Source organism: Trachypithecus francoisi, unplaced genomic scaffold (assembly GCF_009764315.1).
Source record: "Trachypithecus francoisi isolate TF-2019V2 unplaced genomic scaffold, Tfra_2.0 Lachesis_group3, whole genome shotgun sequence".
Lineage (NCBI taxonomy): Eukaryota > Metazoa > Chordata > Mammalia > Primates > Cercopithecidae > Trachypithecus > Trachypithecus francoisi.
The window spans coordinates 32,562,948-32,585,329 of NW_022681468.1; the positions used below are offsets into that span (position 1 = coordinate 32,562,948).

Consider the following 22,382-nt stretch of genomic DNA (forward strand, 5'->3'; position numbering starts at 1 on the left):
CTTAGCTTCCCAGTAGCTAGGACAACAGGGGCGTGTGTGAAAGCGTGGTCTAGGAGACCAGCAGCATCAGCATTACCTGTGAACCTGTTAGAGATACAGAATGTTGAGCCCCTTCTCATACTGACTGCTGTAGAGTCTAAACCATGTTTCTCAAACTTCAGCATGCATAGGACTCACCTGGGGATCTTGTGAAAGTATAGACTCTGAAATAGCAGGGCTGAACACCATACTAGCCATGGGGAGGCAATGATATGACCTGGTCAGTGTTCCTTGGGGAGTCCGCAGTCTATTAGGAGAGACTGCTATATAAACACATAATTTCAATACAGACTAATAAATGCTATTACAGAGGTATCTTCAGCAGAGACGTACCACAAAGGAGGAAGTGGTTGATTCTGTCTGGTGTGGATAGAGTCCTCAGAGAGGCCTTGGAGCAGGACCAGAGAAGGGGGAGTGCTTGAGTTGAGTTTTGAAGCTCAGTAGAGGTACTGAAGCATTGGGGTGAGCATGGTAGCTCATGGTAGGGACAGTAAAGCTTACATTAGAACTAGGAGTTATTTGATTTAATAATCAAATAGCTGATCACAGGGTTGGAAACCTACTAAGATCGTAGTGAATAGAAATAAAAGTTCAGGCCGGGTGTGGTGGCTCATGCCTGTAATCCTAACACTTTGGGAAGCTGAGGCGGGCAAATCACCTGTGGTCAGGAGTTCAAGACCAGCCTGGCCAACGTGGTGAAACCCTGTCTCTACCAAAAATACAAAAACTAGCTGGACATAGTAGTGCGCACCTGTAGTCCCAGCTATAGGGAGGCTGAGGCAGGAGAATAACTTGAACCCAGGAGGTAGAGGTTGTAGTGAGGCGGTGAGCCAAGATCATGCCACTGCACTGCAGCCTGGGCAACAGAACAAGACTCTATCTCAAAAAAAAAAAAAAAGTTCAGTACAATCTGTTATCTTAATTTCTTTATACCATTTTCTTATTTGAAAAAAGGATAATTTGTCCATTCTCTCGCTTATTTAAGGAAAATCAGTCCCCACCAAAAATGTGTTCTCCAGAAATAGAAACTTTTTACATGTCCTTGCAACATTAAGAATTTGAAAAACACTGAAAGGTACGATACAGGTAGAAAATAAAAATTATTTATAATTCCATATACCAAGAAATGATCACTATTTATTTATTTATTTTTGAGGCGGAGTCTCACTCTGTCGCCCGGGCTGGAGTGCAGTGGCCGGATCTCAGCTCACTGCAAGCTCCGCCTCCCGAATTTACGCCATTCTGCCTCAGCCTCCCGAGTAGCTGGGACTACAGGCACCTGCCACCTCGCCCGGCTAGTTTTTTTGTATTTTTAGTAGAGACGAGGTTTCACCGTGTTAGCCAGGATGGTCTCGATCTCCTGACCTCGTGATCCGCCCGTCTCGGCCTCCCAAAATGCTGGGATTACAGGCTTGAGCCACCGCGCCTGGCCGAAATGATCACTATTAATATTTTTCTATTTTTCCTTTCAGTCTTCTTTATGTAATGTTATGTTTCTAAATGTGGGCTTGTGCTACATAAATAGTTTTGTACCTGCTTTTTTATTTAACATTTTGTTTGTGAGCATTTCCCTGTGTTGTTTATTCCCTAAAAGTGTCATTTAAAAATTCCTTATATAGTATTCTACATAGGCATCTCTTACAGCTTATGTATATAGTCTGTTGTTTGTGGATCCTTGAAACTGGTTCCAGTTGCCAGTTGACCCCAGGTTTTGGCTCTTGTACTTGGCAACTCTGTTGGCGTTATTTATTTATTTATTTATTTATTTTGAGAGTGGGTCTGGCTCTGTTACCCAGGCTGGAGTGCAGTCGCATGATCTCGGTTCACTGCAACCTCTGCCTCCTGGGCTCAAGCCAACCCCAACCTCAGCCTGCAAGTAGCTGGGACCACAGGTGCCTGCCACCATGCCTGGCTAATTTTTGTATTTTTTTGTAGAGATAGGGTTTTGTTATGTTGCCTAGGGTGGTCTTGAACTCTTGGGCTCAAGTGATCCGCCTGCCTTGGCCTCCCAAAGTGCTGGGATTACAGGCGTGAACTACCGTGCCCGGCCATGTTGCCGTATTTTAAACTAGATACATATACTTAATTATTTTTAATGATAAAAGTTTGCCAACTTAATTTCATTTGCTGGTCTTCACTCATTCTGTTCTTTTAGCATTTTGTGCTTTCTTCCTTGGTTTCCCATAGTAGAGAGGCAGTAGGGTAGTCATTAAAAGCATGGATCCTGGGTCCAGGTTGTCTGAGTTTGACTCGGCTCTACTACTCACTGTCTGTTTCCCTGGAAAAGGACTTTAACCTTTTTGTGTCCCAGTTTCCTCATCTGTAAAATAGGGATAATTGTATCTGTGTTAAAATAGGGATAATTGTATCTGTGAGTTTATATGTATGAAGCACTGAGAACAGTTCCTGCCATATGGTAAGACTGTCTCTGCATTTACTAATTAGTAGTCTCTTCTCATTTGTCTTATGGTGGCTGTTTGTGTATGCATTGCCATAAACCCCCTTTCTGCTACATTTTTGGTTCATGAATATCTTTGAGAGTTATAAACTGACTTTACTGCACTTTATTTAGTGACTTTATTTTGAAAGTTTGCAGATTTTCCCCTGACTCGTAGTAGCAGGTTTTACTGTTTTAAATATAAAATCAACTTTATTTAAGCATGTCTTGGAAATGCATATGTGGGCACGAAGGGAGCAGACTGCATAGGCTGATAGATTGGGCTTTAAAGCTCTTTGGAGGTTTCTCCTTTCCAGCTGACTATTGTCTCAATTCCTTATCATGGCATATAAGGCCCTCCGTAACCTAGTTCTGTCTGTGCTTTCATCTCACTTGTCTTTGTGGTTGCTCCAGACCCTGTGCTGCATCCCCATTATATTCAAACTGGGTATGTGGTTGTGCTGAAGGTTACTCTTTAAGTCTGTGGCCTAGTTTGCTTCTACTGAAGAATGGACTCACACCTGTAATCTCAGCACTTTGGGAGGCCAAGGCAGGAGGATCTCTTGAGTTCAGGAGTTCGAGACCAGCCTGAGCAACATGGCAAAACCCCGTCTCTACAAAAAATACAAATAAAAAATTAGCCAGGTGTGGTAGTGCATGCCTGTAGTCCCAGCTACTTGGGAGGCTGAGGCGGGAGGATCACTTGAGTCCAGGAGGTCAGGGCTGTAGTGAGCTGTAATCATGCCACTGCACTCCAACCTGGGTGACAGAGAAAGACCCTGTCCAAAAAAAAAAGCCTGTGTCTAATTCTGAAGCTCAGTGCTCTTAACCTCTATGCTGAATCATGAAAAAGAATAAAGTCATAAGGATAGGGAAGTATTTGGGGACACTAAACTGAAAGAAGCTCTGACACTTCTCAGCTGAAGAAATAGTTATAGACAGTGAGGTTGCCAGTTGACTTTTCTTGTGGAGTCAGAGGCCTCAAGGAAACTGTGTGGAGTTTTAATTGAGAATGCTTGGTCAGAGTTTACTAATTCTTGGTTATTTTTAGTGTCTCGATTTCCACTGCCTATTGTACCTTCTCTTTGTTTTTTTCTGGGGAATCTTTTTCGCAAATAAAAACCTGTTCCAACTAACCCTATTTTCGTTTTTGGACAGGATCCTGGGGCATCCTTTGGCAGCCGATTGCACCCTGCACTAGAGAGAAGTCCAGGAATGATATATTCTTGGGCTGTATTTCTGTATCCTGGAATTCATCCAGTTCATCCCAGAAACACTGACCTGGTTACTGTGACAAAGTCTGATGGATAGACCCTTTCTGTTGACCTTGCGGCGTTTTTCTTTCATGTGGAAGTTGGAAGACAAGGTGAAAGGGGCCAAAAGTGACCTGCTTTGGTGAATAGGAGTGCTCTACTTGGTTCTCAGAACATGGGCCCTCGTTTAAAGGTAAGGTAATAGACTGAGTTGAGCTTTAGTTATTGGGATGTAGAACATGGATCCAGTGAGCAGTTCCTAAGCCTTTTCAGCAAGGGATAGCTGTTGAAGTATAGAGTTGCAGTGATTGACTTTGTCCCCAGCAGAGCATTTTTAAATATGAAGAAACCAGTTCTCCATTTTTGGGAAATGACTTTTTCACAACTGATTTTCAATGTTGGGGCTAAAATTTAGTTGCTACTGTAATTAAAAATCTTTATGCTCCGAAAAAGCAAAGGATTTTAGAATATGTATGTTAATCAACTTTCTAACAGTCCCTTGAGACAGATATTTTGAAGTATTTTTCCCCTTTTGTAGGTAATGTGAGCCAAAATGCCATAGTATTAAGCAATTAGACCAGGATCCTTCGTAAGCAAGTGATATTTCTGCACTAGAGAATTGGCATTACATTCCACTTTTCTTTGTTATGCTTTATTTATATTTCAGAAGATTAAAAAAAGAGCCATAAGAGTTTATCTTTCTAATTCCTCACAGTAAGATGGGATAGTGTTTCTCATACTTTGTTTTACCTGTTTTCGTAAATCTTTTTTTCCCCAAATACTTCACTATCCTTATGACTTTATTCTTTTTCATGATTCATTGTAGAGGTTAAGAGCATTGAGCTTCAGAGTTAGACATAGGCTTTTTTTTTTTTTTTTTTTTTTTTTTTTTTTTGGAGACTGGGTCTTTCTCTGTCTCCCAGGCTGGAGTTCTGTAGCACAATCATGGCTCACTGCAGCCTTGACCTCCTGGGCTCAAGCAGTCCTCCCGCCTCAGCCTCCCAAGTAGCGGGGACTACAGGCGTGCACTATGACATCCTGACTAATTTTTTATTTGTGTTTTTTGTAGAGACAGGGTTTTGCCATGTTGCTCAGGCTGGTTCCGAACTCTTGAGCTCAAGTGGTCCTCCTGCCTTGGCTTCCCAAAGTGCTGGGATTACAGGTATGAGCCGCCATGCCCTGCTAGGCTTTCCCAGCCAGGCTTGAATCTCAACTCTGTCACTTATCCCAATGTGAGATGTTCAGCAACTTTAAGCCCAGCTTAAAAAAAAAAATCCATAAAATGAGAATGATAGTATTCATCTGACCAAGTTGTTGTGGTGACAATTACTTAGGCTAACATATTTAAAGCACTGAAGGCAATGTTCGGCCTGTGATAAGTGACACGATAAGCAAGTAGAAAGTTGTTAATTTACTACTGTCACATTTTTCTTCTAGCTTGAAGTATCACAATATGCCATATTTATAAATGTCAAGGACACTAAAGAGAGGAACTTGAAAACACACATAACACTCATTATTATTTCATATTGTTATGAAAATACTCATAACAATTGGATGAAATAGTACAGTAGAGCCTTACATACTTGTTTGTGCTGGAATTAGACTTGGGAAAGTTCCAAAATAATTTCATACAGAAAAATATGAATAGCAAAAAGTAGAGGGTGCCATAGAAACTGCCGTAGAAAAATACCATGCATGGGAATTTGCAACCCCAGTGGTGGGCATTTGATACCTGCTTGTTGACATGAATTAAATTGGCAATTTTTAGGTTGAAGAATTTATAACCCAGGGCTCAAGTGAGTACACTGTTAATTAGTGAAATCCTTTCAAGCTCTATCTACAAGGAAGATCCCATCTGGAAAATTCCTGATCCTTAGGCATTCTGGACAAAGAAAAGGACAGACACTTGATCTTACTCATATTTATTGAAGTTACTATATGCAATTATGTTGGTTTCTTTGGAGCATTTTTTTTTTTTTGAGACAGGGTCTCGCTCTGTTGCCCAGGTTGGAGTGCAGTGGTGCCACCAGGGCTCACTGCAGCCTCAACCTCCTGGGCTCAAGAAATCCTCCTGCCTCAAGCCCCCTCCCTGCCTCCGGTAGCTGGATATAGGTGTGCACCAGCACGCCCAGCTAATTTGTTTTCAAATTTTAGTAGAGATGAGGTCCCACTATATTACCCAGACTGGTCTCAAACTCCTGAGCTCAAGTGATCTTCCCGCCTCAGCCTCCCAAAGTGCTGGGATTATAGACATGAGCCACCATGCCCAGCCTGGAGGATTTTTAAGACTACTCATAACCACTCTGAAATGAAAAAACGAGACTAAAAGAATAAAAGTACTAGGCCAAGCATGGTGGCTCACGCCTGTAATCCCAGCACTTTGGGAGGCTGAGGCGGGCGGATCACCTGAGGTCAGGAATTTGAGACCAGCCTGACCAACATGGAGAAACCCCATCTCTACTAAAAATACAAAATTAGCTGGGCGTGGTGGTGCATGCCTGTAATCCCAGGTACTTGGGAGGCTGAGGCAGGAGAATTGCTTGAACCTTGGAGGCAGAGGTTGCAATGAGCCGAGATGGTGCCATTGCACTCCAGCCTGGGCAACAAGAGTGAAATTCCGTCCCAAAAAAAAAAAAAAGAAAAGTGCTATAAGATAAATAAAAACAATGTTCTATGGAAATTCACAAGAGGAAAGGAATTTCTAAATTTAGTATTAGGGAAGATTTTGGAGAAAGTGGATAGGATTTTTCCTAGACCTTAGGATCAGGAGATGTTCCATGTGTAGAGAATAAAAGGGAAGAGGATATTCTAGGCAGAGGAGATGAGTTTTCAAAAGGAATGGAGAGGAGACATTTCAGAGCTGTATGTAAAAGTATAAAGGATCTAATTTGGATAGATCATAGGATGAATAACAAGATATTGTAGCAACTGAGGCCAAAGAGAATAGTGTGGGGTAGGGGTAACAGTAGATACAGGGCAGAGAGAGCCCCCGGCAGGAGAACATGCTTACAGAAAATGCTTCAGAACAGAGGTAAAATCCGGAATAAAAGTGATTTGAGTGACAAAAGTAGGGAGGCCTGGCTGGACATGATGACTCACGCTTGTAATCCCAGCACTTTGGGAAGCCAAGGCAGGTGGACCACTTGAGGTCAGGAGTTCAAGACCAGCCTGGCTGACATGTTGAAATCCCGTCTCTACTAAAAAAAAAAAAAATACAAAAAATTAGCCGAGCGTGGTGGCGGGCACCTGTAATCCCAGCTACTCGGGAGGCTGAGGCAGGAGAATTGCTTGGACCTGGGAGGTGGAGGTTGCAGAGAGCCGAGATTGTTAACTGCACTCCAGCCTGGGGGACAGAGCAAGACTCTGTCTCAAAAAAAAGAAAAAAGAAAAATATAGAAGGGCTTTTGAGAGAATTCAGGAAGAACCAGAAAGGGGGAAAATGTAGAACGAAGGTAAATTCAGAATGTGACCCTGGGTGAAACTGGGAGGTGGGTAAATACTGTGGGGGTGGGGAGTGGTTTGAGAGCTGTTGTAGAGCAGTGGGACATTTTGTAAAGTTAATATCAGTGAGTGAGGAATTGATAGAGCTAACTCCCTGGTCATGAGGAGGTTTCAAGAGGAAAGTTGTTTGGGGAAAAAGTAGTAATTGGTGTATTGAGTTTTAAATGATGAAGAGAGGTGGGGCAGAAATGTAGAGTTGACTTATTGGAGAAGGTTTAGGTGATCTTGAAAATCAGTAGTGATGATTTGATTGAGAAATAAGTGACAAGGGAAAAATGGCTGAGGACTTCACAAGGTAAAGCTCATTACTGCCAGCTTCGTGATAACTGGACTGTGGCTCTCATGTTCTACTTTGTTCCCCCTATACCTGACACATTAAATAAGTACTCAGTATTTGTTGGACAAATTATTTTAGGATGAGTTTTTAACCCTTTATTGTAAAATTTTTTAGTCTTAAAATTAGAATAGTACGAAGAACTCCCATGCAGACTGTTTAGGGACAGTAATAGAAGCCATGCTTTTTGGAATTCAGATGCATTTCTCTTTGAAGAAAGTGTGGGCTAGTAGAGAGGAGTTTCCTATCAGCTTTGAAGTAAAGGAGTAGTGATATTGGTGCCACTATTGATAACAATTGTAATAATCATTAAAACTTTGAGAACTCACTGTGTGCCAGGCACTACTATAGGCTGCTTACATGTGTTAACTCATTTAATCCTCACAGCACCCCATGAGGTATATATAAGGAAACTGGCACTCCTTTACAAAGATTGAATGACTTGTCCTGGGTCACATTATGAATGGTGGGGCATGGATTTGAAGCCAGGTAACCTAACTCTAGAGTCTATCCCCTTATCCTCTATCTTACACTATTTGTTATGCTGTTTGACTAGAGCTTTGATTGCTGTGGGGAGTTGCACTGAAGTCATATCATACTAAAGGAGATGATACCATATAAATTATTAAATTTCAACTCTTTTTACAGCAGTGAGATTCTGAAGCCTAGCTAGGTCACACAGTTTGCCGTCCTGGGATTGTTCTCTAGGCTTCTAAATTACTGCATGTCAGCTGTCTCTCACAGAAAGGGTTGTTGTAGTTGTCAGAGATAGTAGGGGGGAGTTTTTCCAGCCCTCATGACTCAATCCATACATTTGGCACTGCTTTTATTCCTCTAAGAAGACCACAAATCTGTAACACCAGCCACATATATATATGTCATTTCTTTGCTGAGTGCTGTAACTTCCCTGAGGACCAGAAGTTTCACATCTAGGGTCTGATTGAATGGCATCCTGCTGAGGAAGTATTTAAGGCAGTTAAACTGCCAGTTTTGGTCCCACCAAGTCATCTAGTGCATCCTGTAAGATGCAGACAGATGCTTTTTGAGAGATGGTAGCAGCTTTTTGAGATGATAGCTGTTGGGTCCCCAGCTAATTCAGCATAGGGTCCCAAGAGATGAGATACTTGTTTGGGAAGGAGGTTCAGTAGTTATGATCCCAAATTTTGGCTCTTTATATTGTTTATAATAGACCCTTTTGGGAGCACCTTAATCCATGTGACAATTCTAATGTTCCCCTGTGGATTTCTTTTCTAGTAGGACTTTAGATAATCACTCTAAGTAGGATTTCTATGAAACTTTTGACAGTCATTCCTCAAATTACCTATTCTCTGCGGGTTCCACTGGATATGTTGTTATCAGAGGAACTAAGCAAACACAATCAGATGTAAAAACATACCCTGAAAAAAAATTGTTTTGGTCCCTCCCAGATCTGAACCTAGAAATTTTTAGCTGTCTTGTCTCTACGTAATATTCTAGTGCTGATAAAAGGTGCTAGGTGAAGAAACATTGACAGCCTTAGTGTATACTGACTTGAAAAGAAAGAGTGAATTCAGTGCGTTGTAAAATAGAATATACAGCCTGTGCTAAGGTCAGACTCAGTGGTAAGATATGAACGTTAGCATACATTGCATTTTTCCTTGGCAGTACTTTCATTGGTTCAAATGACCAAATGAGTAATTAAGATTGAAGTGTTATTCTGGAAACAAGTTTAACAACAGTGAAAGTCTTCCCGCAAACTCCTACCTTGACAGGCATGACTCAGGATGAGAAGTACAGTCTCCTTTTGTTCCTCTCCTTGGTCTTTCTGCTGAGCTCATCTTCCAGAGGGCCCATTAGTTTGCCTGATTGGTAACAGCATAAGTGACTTCCCTTTCAGACCCACTGCTTATTATTGGGATGACCCAGAGTTCATTTTAATTACATAATGCCAACATGATGATAATGATACTTGCTTTAAAAAAAAAATTCTACATTTTATATAGCTATTTCTACATAGCTGAATTACTTCCAGAAGGCAAACATAAGGAGAAAGTGACTCCGTTATCCTCTTTGCATGTGTTAATTAGCACCACTTTGCATGAGGAAGGGAAACTGTCTTGGGAACTATGGATCTAAGAAGATGAAGGCCATGTTACTGCATTTTGAAATTAGCAATAAAGCAAGTGTCTGTTTGTGGTATTCCTAGAGTGGTCAGTAGATTGGAAGTCTTCAAGGGGAATGATGCAGTCTCTGTTTGTTTCTCTGAAATATATCATAGGGCACCTGTCAAGCTAGAAAGAAGACAGGAATAGTAGGGCTCTAGACTTGAGAGAGTTGTCTGGCTCACGCCATACACTCTGTCTTACTCTGAGATAGCTACAAGGCAGAGTTGGAGAAAAAAAAGTAAACAAGTTTTCTTTTAACAGCTGCAGCTGTGATCCTCGGCTGTCTGTCGGCATTGAAGGGACCTGATGTTTTACGTTATTGGTACGTTATGGAAAGAACTCTCTCTATTGTATTTTTGTTAAGGTTGCTTGGGTTCTTTTTCCTTTTCTGCCTATTCCTTTCCCTTTGAAAATGGAGCTGGGCCGGGCGCGGTGGCTCAAGCCTGTAATCCCAGCACTTTGGGAGGCCGAGACGGGTGGATCACGAGGTCAGGAGATCGAGACCATCCTGGCTAACACATTGAAACCCCGTCTCTACTAAAAATACAAACAATTAGCCGGGCGAGGTGGCGGCGCCAGTAGCTGTAGTTCCAGCTACTCGGGAGGCTGAGGCAGGAGAATGGCGTGAACCCGGGAGGCAGAGCTTGCAGTGAGCTGAGATCCGGCCACTGCACTCCAGCCTGGGCGACAGAGCAAGACTCCGTCTCAAAAAAAAAAAAAAGAAAAAAAAGAAAATGGAGCTGGAAATATTTCTAGTCATGCCAGAATGTACCTTCACAGAGTTGGCATTGGAATTCATTCATTTGCATTTATTGAGCAATTATAGTCAATGCCAGACACTGTTTACTGTGGAGTCTAAAGTTGAATAAGATGAAAATCTGCCTTCAAGGAGTACTCATTCATAACATAAAGAGGAATGGTCAAGGAGGAGGAAAGTTATACCAGATGAATGTGCAGGAGTTTGAAGGAGCCCAGGAAAGGGAACTGCTAACTCTGGTGGGGATTGGGGAAGACTTTTGCCAAGGACACAAGAGAGGGGAGGGCTCCCAAATAATGCATTCTTTTAAGAAGGAAATGGTGGGAACCAAAGGCACATCCTTTTTACTGCTTCTGTGGGGGGCCCAGCAAGTGCAGGAAAGTGGGGAGCAGGGCGGACATTGTATGCAGCTCGTATAGAGCAAGAGTTTGCAAACTTTTTCTATAAAAGGCCAGAGAGTAAATATTTTTGGTTCCAAAGGCTCATTTCAGTGACTCAACCCTGCCAGTGTGGGGCAAAAGTAGCCATAGATAACTTATAAATGTTGGGCGTGGCTATATCCCAATGGAACTTTATTTACCGAAATATGCAGTGGGTGGACTTTGGCCTGAGGACTGTAGTTGCTGACCCCTAGTGTAAAAGTTCCTTTCTTATCCACAGAGGTAGTACCCAGTGCAGTGTTTCTTTGGCAACCTGACAGTCTCATCCTGACTTCCTTTAATTTTTGAGAAATGGTTGGCCTGTTCCATAATGAAAAGCTGTAATGTGTAACTGGCAGGCGGTTTGTGTGTTCTCTCTTTTGCATAGGTGGAATCACAGTGTCTGTGGTTGCATTCTTCTTCACAATTAAGTTCCTCTTTGAGCTTGCCGCACGTGTAGTCAGCTTCCTCCAGAATGAGGACCGTGAGCGCCGAGGAGACCGGACTATTTATGACTACGTGCGAGGAAATTACCTGGATCCCCGGTCTTGCAAAGTCTCCTGGGATTGGAAGGACCCCTATGAGGTGGGCCACAGCATGGCCTTCCGAGTGCATGTAAGGGAATGTTTCTGTCTCCATACCCATTGGGGTTTCTGAATAACTTGCTTTCCAGAGCCCAGTTCAACACTACCAGGTGCTGGCCTGGAATGTTAACATTTTCTCTTGTTTTTCAACCCTTTCCAGGAACTAGTGAATTGCTGCTATCAGAAGAGTCACAAATTTCTCTGTCATTTTGATTTAATAGGTCCTTAGCTTTGAAGAAGTATAAGGCTTAATGTTACCTTTTCAAAATAAAAATATTACAGAAAAGAATAAGTAATAATACTTACTCTTTGGGTTAGCAAATCAGGCCCACCTTCAGTTTCTTTAAATACATTTGTCTTGGAACACAGCCACACCCATTCATCATGTATCCACTATGGCTGTTTTCACACCTGAGTAGTTATGACAGTTGAGTAGTTGTGTACGGCCCACAAAGCCAAAACATTTATTCTCTGGCACTTTACAGAAAAAATTTCCCAACTCTTGCATTGACTTCTTCACTATAGCATTAAGCTTGGCCTGAACCCCTCCTACCTTTGGTAACGCTTTAGTTCACTCATTGCCAGTGCTGCCGGCTAACTTACCTTTAAATTTGGGTTGGCATTGATAATATAAAGGGATGGTAAGACCAAGGAGGCAACATTGGTGGTTCAGAAGTGGCAAGTTAAAATGGGCATTTTCTTGATTTAGTGGTAAATTCTACCCTTGTCCTCTGAACAGGTTAAGAATTTGCTCATGACTTAATGATTTTCTTTGGAGTATTGATGGGATTTGTTTCTCTCTGTGTTTTTGTGAGCAGGACTGTGAGGAACGGGTAGGTACTGGGATTTACCAGTGTGATCTCTGCCAGCTACTTCCTCTCTCCCCACTCACTCTGCACAGGAAATGTTTTTTTCCTCTGCTTGCTAACGAGTGTCCTTCTTTCCATGGCAGTTATTCTATAAGAACGGGCAGCCTTTCCCTGCACATCGGCCTGTGGGACTAAGAGTTCACATCTCTCATGTTGAGCTAGCAGTGGAAATTCCAGTGACCCAGGAAGTCCTTCAGGAGCCCAATTCCAATGTGGTAAAAGTGGCCTTCACTGTGCGCAAGGCTGGGCGTTATGAAATCACAGTGAAGCTTGGTGGATTAAATGTGGCATATAGTCCCTACTACAAAATTTTTCAGCCTGGTAGGTTCTTTTTTCCTTTCTTTTTCCCTTTGTCTCCTTCCCTCTCTCTCACTCCTTCCATCCCGTCTTTCCTTTTTAAAAATAATACCTTTATTGAGATTTAATTCACATGCCATAAAATTCATCCTTTTAAAGTATACAGTTTAATGGTTCTTTAAATGGAGCCATCATCACAGTCGATTTTAGAGCATTTTCATAACCTAGGAAAGAAACCCCATACATATTAGTAGTCACTTTCTCCCCAAGTCCCCCAGACCTAGGCAGCCATTCATCTGCTGTCTCTGTCGATTTGCTTACTGTGTTTGGCTGCTTTTGTCTTGCTGTAAAGAAATATCTGAGACTGGGTAATTTATAAAGAAAAGAGGTTTATTTGGCTCATGGTTCTGCAAGCTGTACAAAAAGCATAGCACCAGCATCTACTTCTGGTGAGGCCTTGCGAAGCATCTACTGATGGTGGAAGGCGAAGTGGGAGCAGGAGTGTCACATGGTGAGAGAGGGAGCAAGAGAGAGAGGGAGGAGGTGCTGGGCTTTTCTAAACAAACAGATTTTGCATGAACTCAGAACAAGAGCTTATTCATTACCATGAGGAGGAGACCAAGCCATTCATGAGGGATCCTCCCCTATGACCCCATCACCTCCCACCAGGCTCCACCTCCAACATTGGGAATCACATTTCAGCATGCAGTTTGGAGGGTACAAATATCTAAACCAGATTCAGTCATGCTATAGCGTGAATCTGTACTTCATTTCTTTTTATTGGCAAATAGTATTCCATTGTGTGCGTATGCCGCATTTTATTTATTTTTTCCTCAGTTGGTGGTCGAGTTGTTTCTACTTTTGGGTACTGTAGGCAATGCTGCTGTGAACATTTGTGTGCAAGTTTTTGTGTTGACATGTTTTTATTACTCTGGGAGTAAAATTGCTGAGTCATTAGTTTGGTTAGTTCTTAAGGGCTAAGGGCTGTGGTGTCCACAGAAATAATAGGACCTGGGGTCCCTAGGTAACTTTTGAAGTGAAACCTTACTGAGTGGGGCCTTAAGATTTGTGTATCTTTGCTTGACTAGTCCTCAGTTTTCTTTCTCTGATAGCAGAGTAAGGCTCTGGGCAAAATGGCTCCCAAGCCATCTCTTTCTCCGTGTATCCTCTCCTTTGGTTAAGTGCCCCACTCAGAGACTCCTTTTCATATGAATTATCATCACCCACCTCCTTGCCACCAGTGGAGAACAGCTCATATCCTTATATGTACCAGCCCTTTTTAAAAAATTAAACTTTTTATATTTTGATAATTGTATATTCATATGCATTTGTAAGAAATAACTCAGAGATCTGGTATACCATTTTCCCAGTTTCCTGCAATGGTAACATCTTCCAAAACTACTGGTACAAGATAACAGCCAGGTTATTGACATTGATATAGCCAAGGTACAGAACATTTCCATCATCAAAAGGATCCCTCATATTGCCCTTTTACAACCACACCCATCCCCTCCCAACCTGTTTGTTTCTTTTTTTTTTGATGAAGTGTTGCTGTGTCACCAGGCTGGAGGGCAGTGGCATGATCTTGGCTCACTGCAACCTCCGACTCCCTGGTTCAACGGATTCTCCTGCCTCACCCTGAGTAGCCGGGATTACATGTACGTGCCACGACGCCCAGCTAATTTTTGTATTTTTAGTAGAGACAAGATTTCACCATGTTGGCCAGGATGGTCTTGATCTCCTGACCTCATGAACCGCTCGCCTTGGCCTCCCAAAGTGCTGGAATTACAGGCATGAGCCACCGTGCCCGCCCCTCTGCCCCACCCACTGCCAACCTGTTTCTTAACCCCTGGCAACCCATGAATCTATTCCCGATTTCTATAATTTTGTCATTTGAAGAATATTATATAACTAAAATCATGTAGTATATAACCTGTTGGAGTTGACTTTTCCTCCCTCAGCATAATTTTCCGGAGATTCATCCAGGTTACTGAGTATATCAGTAGTTGGTTCCTTTTTTCTTTTTCTTTCTTTTTTTTTTTTTTTTTAAGACGGAGTCTCGCTCTGTCGCCCAGGCTGGAGTGCAGTGGCCGGATCTCAGCTCACTGCAAGCTCCACCTCCCGGGTTTTACGCCATTCTCCTGCCTCAGCCTCCCAAGTAGCTGGGACTACAGGTGCCCGCCACCTCGCCCAGCTAGTTTTTTGTATTTTTTAGTAGAGACGGGGTTTCACTGTGTTAGCCAGGATGGTCTCAATCTCCTGACCTCATGATCCGCCCGTCTCAGCCTCCCAAAGTGCTGGAATTACAGGCTTAAGCCACCGTACCCGGCCAGTTGGTTCCTTTTTACTGCTGAGTAGTACAGGTTGAGTATTCTTCATCCAAAATGTCTGGGACCAGAAGTGTGGTTTTGTGGTTTTTTTCTCTCCAAACATGGTGTAGGAATGTTTTGTAGTTTTTGAGACAGGGCCTTGCTCTGTCACCCAGGCTGGAATGCAGTGGCAGGATCATGGCTCACTGTAGCCTTGACCTGCTGGGCTCCTTCCACCTCAGCCTCCCAAGTAGCTGGGACTACGAGTGTGCACCACCGCGCTCGGTTAATTTTTTGATTTTTTTGTTCGGTAGAGAGAGAGTCTCATTATGTTAACCAAGCTGGTTTCCTAACTCCTGGCCTCAAGCAATCCTCCTGCCTTGGCCTCCCAAGGTACTGGGATTACAGGCATGAGCCACTGTGCCCACCTAGAAGTGTCTTGGATTTCAGATTTTTGGGGGTTTTGGAATATTGACACTATACTTATTTACCACTTCAGCATCCCTAGTCCAAAAATCTGAAACCCTAAATGCTTCAGTGAGCATTTCCTTTGAGTATCATGTGGGTATGCAAAATGTTCTGGATTTTGGAGTGTTTTGGATTTCTCGTTTTTGGATTAGGGATACTCTACCTATATTCTGTGATCTGAGTGTACCAGTTTGTTTATTCACCTGTTAAAGGACATCTGGGTTGTTTCCATTTGGGGGCTATTATGAATAAAGCTGCTATAAATATTCACCTACAGGTTTCATGTGAACATAAGTTTTCATTTCTCTAGTATGCAGTAGCTGAGATGTATTGCAGTTGTATGCTTAGTTTCTTTTAAATTGCCACATTCTTTTCCAGAGTGGCTGTAGCATTTTACATTCCTGCTAGCAATGTATGAATGATCCAGTTTCTTCACATCCTTGCTAACATTTCATGCTGTCATCATTTTTTATTTTAGCCATTGTGATAAGTGTGTAGTGGTATCTCATTGTGCTTTTAATTTGCATTTCTTAAATGATTAATGCTGTTGAACATCTTTTCGTGTGCCTGTCTGTCATCTGTGTATCCTCTTTGGTGACATGTCTCTTCATGTCTTTTGTCCATTTTCTTTTCCCCTCCCCTCCCCTCCCCTCCCCTCCCCTCCCTTCCCTTCCCCTCCCCTCTCATTTCATTTCATTTCATTTCATTTCGTTTCGTTTCATTTCATTTCATTTCCTTCTTTTTTTTTTTTTTTTTAAAGACAGCCTTGCTCTGTTGCCCAGGCTGGAGTGTAGTGGTGCTACCTTGGCTCACTGCAGCCTCCTCTTCCTGGGTTCAGGCAATTCTCCTTTGTCAACCTCCTGAGTAGCTGGGATTACAGGCACACACCACCACTCTTGGCTAATTTTTGTATATTTTGTAGAGACAGGGTTTTGCCATGTTGGCCAGGTGGGTCTCAAACTCCTGAGCTCAAGCAATCCACCCCCTTGGCCCCGCAAAGTGCTGAGAATGCAGGCGTGAGCCACCACACCGGTCCTTTTGCCCATTATCTAATGGGATTATTATTATTTATTTATTTTTCTTTTCTTTTTTTTGAGAGTCTCGTTCTGACACCGAAGCTGGAGTGCAATGGCACAATCTGAGCTCACTGCAACCTCTGCCTCCCAGGTTCAAGCAATTCTCCTGCCTCAGCCTCCCAAGTAGCTGGGATTACAGGCATCTGCTATCATGGCTGGCTAATTTTTTCTATTTTTAGTAGAGATGGGGTTTTGCCCTGTTGGCCAGGCTGGTCTCAAACTCCTGACCTCAGGTGATCCATCCGCCTTGGCCTCCTGCAGTGCTGGGATTACAGGCATGAGCCACTGTGCCTGGCCCATTTTGGGTTTTTACTGTTGACTTTTGAGAGTTTTGTATATATTCTATATGCTAGTCCTTTGTTAAACATATGGTCTGCAAATATTTTCTCCCCATTTGTAGCTTTTCTTTCTTTCTTTTTGGAGATGGGGTATCACTCTGTAACCCATGCTGGAGTGCAGTAGCACAGTCATGGCTCACTGCAGCCTTGACCTCTCCGGGCTTAGGTGATCTCCCATCTCAGCCTCCCAAGTTGCTGGGACTATGGCACGTGCCATCACACCTGGCTCATTTTTGTATTTTTTTGTAGAGATGGGGCTTCCCCATGTTGCCCACGCTGAGCTTTTCTTCTTATTCCCTTAACAGAGTCATTCACAGAGCACATGTTTTCAATTTTGATGAAATCCACTTTCTAAGGTAGGAGAATCACTTGAGCCAAGGAGTTCAAGACCGGCCTGGGCAACATAGTGAGACCTCATCTCTATAAAACGTTTATAAATTAGCTAGGCTAATTATATTATAATTAGCGTGCACCTCTAGTCCCAGCTACTGGGGAGTAGGTTGGAGCAGGGAGATGGGAGGATAGCTTAAGCCCAGGAGATTAAGCCTGCAGTGAGCTGTGATCATGCCACTACACTCCAGCCTGGGTGACAAAGTGAGACCCTGTCTCAAAAAGGAAAGAAAGAAATCCAGTGTATCCATTTTTTTTCTTTTAAGGTCAAACTGTTAGCGTCTAAGAAATCTTTGGTCCCAGATCCCCTCTCTCTCTTTTTTTTTTCCCCCTCAAAAGTTTTTACAGTTTGAAATTTTGTATTTAGGGTCATGATCTATTTTTAGTTAATTTTAATATGTGAGATTTGGGTCAAGGTCCCTTTTTTTTTTTTTTCCGCTTATACATGTCTATTGACTCCAGCATCATTGGTTGAAAAGGTGATCTTTCTTCTATTACATTGCTTTCATACTTTTATCAAAAAGCAGTTGGACATATTTGTGGGGGCTTATTCCATTAATCTATGTACCTATCCCTCTGCCAGTACCACAGAATCGTGATTACTGTAGCTGTGTCTTCTTCTTTTTTTTTTTTTTGAGACAGGGTCTCACTGTCACCCAGGCTGAGTGCAGTGGTGCGATCATGATTCACTGCAGCCTTGGCCTCCTGGGTTCAAGCGATCCTCCCGCCTCAGCTTCCTAATTAGCTGGGACTGCAGGCATGTACCACCATGATTAGCTAATTTTTTAATCTTTTTTGTAGAGATAGGGTCTCACTATGTTGCCCAGGGTGGTCTCAAACTTCTGGACGCAAGTGATCTCCCTGCTTTAGCCTTCCAAAGTGTTGGGATTACAGGTGTGAGCCAAGTCACACAGCCTGATTACTGTAGCTCTTATAATAAGTCTTGAAATTGGTAAGCTGACTCCACTTTATTCTTCTTTTTCAAAATTGTTTTAGCTATTCTAGTTCCTTTGCCTTTCCATTTAAATTTTAGAATAATCTTAACTAAATCTATAAATAATCTTGCTAGAATTTTAATAAGAATTGTGTTAAAACTGCGTATCAATTTGGGGAAAATTGACATCTGTACTGTGTTGGATCTTCCATAAACATGTCTCCATTTGTTTAGTTGTTTGTTGGTTTTTTGTTTTGTTTTATTTCTTCCAAGTTTTTTTCATTTTGCTTAGGGTTTGCAGTGGTTAAGAATTTGTAAAAATGAGCCGCCAAATTCATTTGAATTTCTCTAGTTCTGTTTTTTCCTCTTTTCTTTTTTTTTTTTTTTTTAATAGACAGGGTTGGCTGGGCACAGTGGCTCACACCTGTAATCCCAGCACTTCGGGAGGCTGAGGCAGGCAGATTACAAGGTCAGGAGTCTGAGACCAGCCTGGCCAATATGCTGAAACCCTGTCTCTACTAAAAATACAAAAATTAGCTGGGTGTGGTGGCGGGTGCCTGTAGTCCCAGCTATTCAGCCGAGGCAGAAGAATCGCTTGAACCTGATAGGCGGAGATTGCAGCGAGCCGAGATCATGCCACTGCATTATAGCTTGGGCAACAGAGCATGACTCCGTCTCAAAAAAAAAAAAGAGAGACAGGGTCTTCCTTTGTCACACAGGGGCTAGCATGCAATGGTGTGGTCACAGCTTACTGTAGCCTTTACCTCCTGGGCTAAAGTGATCCTATTGCCTTAGCCTCCTGAGTAATTGGGACACAGGCATGAACCAGCTACTACATGAACGCCTGGCTAATTTTTATTTTTTGTAGAGACAGTCTCGCTATGTTGCTCAGGCTGGTCTTGAACTTCTTAAGGGATCCTTAAGGGATTCTCTGGCTTTGGCCTCCCAAAGTGCTGGGATTACAGGTGTGAGCCACTGCACCTGGCCTCTCTTCCTCTTGATAGTGTTACTTATCCCTAGGAATTGGGAGGAAACCTAGCTTTCTAGGACCCACTGAGCAGATCTTTGTGCCCTGAGGAGCACCTTTAAATGTTAGATTCCATTATCTTTGTTCCAGGAATGGTGGTTCCTTCTAAGACCAAAATTGTGTGCCACTTTTCTACTCTTGTGTTGACCTGTGGGCAGCCGCACACTCTTCAAATAGTACCCCGAGATGAGTATGATAATCCCACCAACAATTCCATGTCCTTGAGAGACGAGCACAATTACACCTTGTCCATTCATGAGGTAAGCAGCCTCCCTTCTTTATCTGTGTGCTAGAGAGAGCTGGCTGCTTTCTCTGTCATTCTCACACCTTCTAATTCACTTCCGTCTCTGTTTCCTTCTCCCTGACTTCTGTGCTGTCTGTATCTTCATCTGACAATACCTGTCTCATTAGTAATTTTGTGATTTAGATTAGATCGTAGATAGGAAAGCTCTTTGTAAAGAGTAAAGTGTCTTGTAAACAGGGAAGATACTATATGTTAAGTGATGCTCTGTTGTCTTCCTATAGCTCGGCCCTCAAGAAGAAGAGAGTACTGGTGTCTCATTTGAGAAGTCGGTGACATCCAACAGGCAGACTTTCCAGGTGTTCTTGCGACTCACCCTGCATTCTCGAGGCTGCTTCCATGCCTGCATTTCATACCAAAATCAGCCAATCAATAATGGCGAATTTGACATTATTGTCCTAAGTGGTAAGTTGAAAGAAAAGTATGATTTAGTGCTGTTCTTCAGCCACTTCTTTGCCTGTCTGCAGTCTTTCGTCTGACCTCACAAACATTTGATATTTGGGCCATATTTGGCTTGTCCTGTGGACTGAAAGCCTAGTGATAGGTAATTTTTTTCTCCCCTGACTTCTACTCCTTCTTATACTTCAGAGGATGAGAAGAATATCGTCGAACGCAATGTGTCCACTTCAGGTGTGAGCATTTACTTTGAGGCTTATCTTTATAATGCTACCAACTGTAGCAGCACTCCATGGCACCTGCCACCCATGCACATGACCTCTTCCCAGCGCCGGCCGTCCACTGCTGTTGACGAGGAAGATGAAGACTCGCCCTCTGAGTGCCACACCCCTGAGAAGGTGAAGAAACCGAAGAAGGTGTACTGCTATGTGTCACCAAAGGTTGGAACTTCCATTCTTGACATAAAATCCCCCTGCTTGAACCTGTGTGTAATTGGTATTTGGTAGCAGAAAACACAAAGTAACAGTGTGAGAATCAGGGCAAGATTGTTAACTAGTTGTATAGAAAGCTATTTTCAACCGTTAAAAATTTTGTGCCAGCATAAAAATTACTGTTGGCTTCTTGTGCTGTGTCAAAACAATTTGATCTTTTATTCTGTGATTCATGAAACCACAGTAAATGGATGTCACTATCAGGCAACAGGATTGAAGTAAAGACATTTTGGCAGAGGAAAGAAGGTGAATTTCCCAAGCCCCTGAGCTAAGAAGCACTTTGTGTTAGTTTCTCGTTTAGTCCTCATAAAAATGAGACTCTGTGCAACATCCCATTACATCTCTTTAATCTCATAACCAAAACTGAGTTATAATTCTGTTCTACTTCAGAACACTTTGCTGTGTACCATTCTTCATTTAAAAATCTAGCCTTAATTTGGACTAGGGGTGATGGTAATGAAGGAAATGGGTAAGTGAATAAATGAAACAAGATTGGCTATGAATTGATAATTGTTGAAGCAGCTGATAGTTTCATTATACTGCTTTGTCTTCTTTAGTATGTGTTTGAAATTTTCTTTAAACTTTTTTAAATCAAGAAAACAGCTGACCTGCATATTCAGATAAAAGGGTTTTTTTAAGATTAAAAAATTACTGCATCATCTTTTCCTCTTTTGGGATGAACTTTTTTGTGTGAGGACCTTCCCTTATACCACCAACATATTCCACTCCAGCCCACTCCATCTTCCTGTCTCCCTTCCCTGGCAGTTCCTTGGCACCATTCAAATAGGGATAAAGCAGTGTATGTGGGTTGCTGGTGTTTGCTGTCCAGTAACTTGGAGGAAGTCATTCTGAGCAGCATGGCTCTGAGCAGCATGGCGCTGAGCAGGAGATTTTGATTGTTTCTAGGTGAAATACTCTGTTCTCATAAAGTGAGGACCTGATCCCAGATATTTAGAAAGACTTGAGTATTACAATTATGAAATATCTCTGTGTGAAACTGCATTGTCAGAGTGATTTTTTGTTGTTGTTGTTTATTTGTTTATTTTATTTTTTGAGACAGGGTGTCACTTTGTCACCCATGTTGGAGTGCCATGGTCAAATCTCAGCTCACTGCACCCTCTGCCTCCCGGGTTCGAGCAATTCTTGTGCCTCAGCCTCCCGAGTACTTGGATTATAGGCATGAGCTACCGCACCCAGCTAATTTTTTTGTATTTTTAGTAGAGACCGAGTTTTGCCATGTTGGCCAGGCTGGTCTTGAACTCCTGGCCTCAAGTGATCTGCCTCCCTCAGCCTCCCAAAGTGCTGGGATTTCAGGTGTGAGCCATTCACACTTGGTCATCAGAGTAATATTTTTAATTTGCCTTTTTAAATAGAGAGTTAATGTATTTATTTGACTTTAGTACTCACTAAATTATTATTATTTTTGTCCATGGAGAGGAAAGGTTATGAGAAATGTAAATAGGGACTATGATATTTGAATAGGAATACCCAAATAGAGCCTTTTTATCTATCATTCGCTTCATTTCCTGTCTCTTGGTCCTCCAGCAATTCTCAGTGAAGGAGTTCTACCTGAAGATCATCCCCTGGCGCCTTTACACCTTCCGAGTGTGTCCAGGAACAAAAGTAAGCCGAACCTTATGTCTGGTTCACGTCAAGCATGCTTCATCTCTGGACTGTCAACCTTTTATTTTTTCTCAGAAGCACTTTCAATGTTTCTGCAAGATCTCACAGTGTACACAGGATTCGTTGCCAAATAAAGCATCATTATCTCCTCACTAAATGGCATGAAGAATATATAAAATCTGGAAGGACACATGCCTACAGAAACAGTTATTAGCAGCAACTCAGAATACTTCAACAGTGATCCTTTGCCTTCAAGACTTAAGTTAATAGAGAAGATGTTTGTAACTCTGGCCCAAGCTTGGTCTCCCAGTGGGCTGAAGCTAATTCCTTTAGAAGCAGCTCTCTCATATATTAAAATACATTGTTTGTTTGTTTTTAACTTTTCTGGGCTT

General features: G+C 42.4%; 1 protein-coding gene across 10 annotated transcripts in view; it reads left to right on the forward strand.

Annotated features, from left to right (window-relative positions):
• AREL1 (apoptosis resistant E3 ubiquitin protein ligase 1) overlaps positions 1 to 22,382 on the forward strand; it is a 57,956-nt gene that overhangs the window by 17,179 nt on the left and 18,395 nt on the right. For 5 of the 10 annotated variants that reach the window (XR_004431508.1, XR_004431507.1, XM_033187430.1 and 2 more), the window contains 8 exons: positions 3,635 to 3,922; positions 9,973 to 10,033; positions 11,276 to 11,502; positions 12,424 to 12,661; positions 19,270 to 19,439; positions 19,705 to 19,885; positions 20,069 to 20,316; positions 21,913 to 21,990. Coding sequence is in view for 8 of the 10 variants with exons in the window: in XM_033187430.1 (XP_033043321.1) it covers positions 10,018 to 10,033; positions 11,276 to 11,502; positions 12,424 to 12,661; positions 19,270 to 19,439; positions 19,705 to 19,885; positions 20,069 to 20,316; positions 21,913 to 21,990 (1,158 nt within the window). In the remaining 2 variants the exon portion in view is untranslated. Of the gene's footprint in view, positions 1 to 3,634; positions 3,923 to 4,798; positions 4,892 to 7,975; positions 8,057 to 9,972; positions 10,034 to 11,275; positions 11,503 to 12,423; positions 12,662 to 19,269; positions 19,440 to 19,704; positions 19,886 to 20,068; positions 20,317 to 21,912; positions 21,991 to 22,382 lie in introns of those variants that run through there. The other 5 variants (XM_033187435.1, XM_033187434.1, XM_033187429.1 and 2 more) reach the window with 4 other exon arrangements.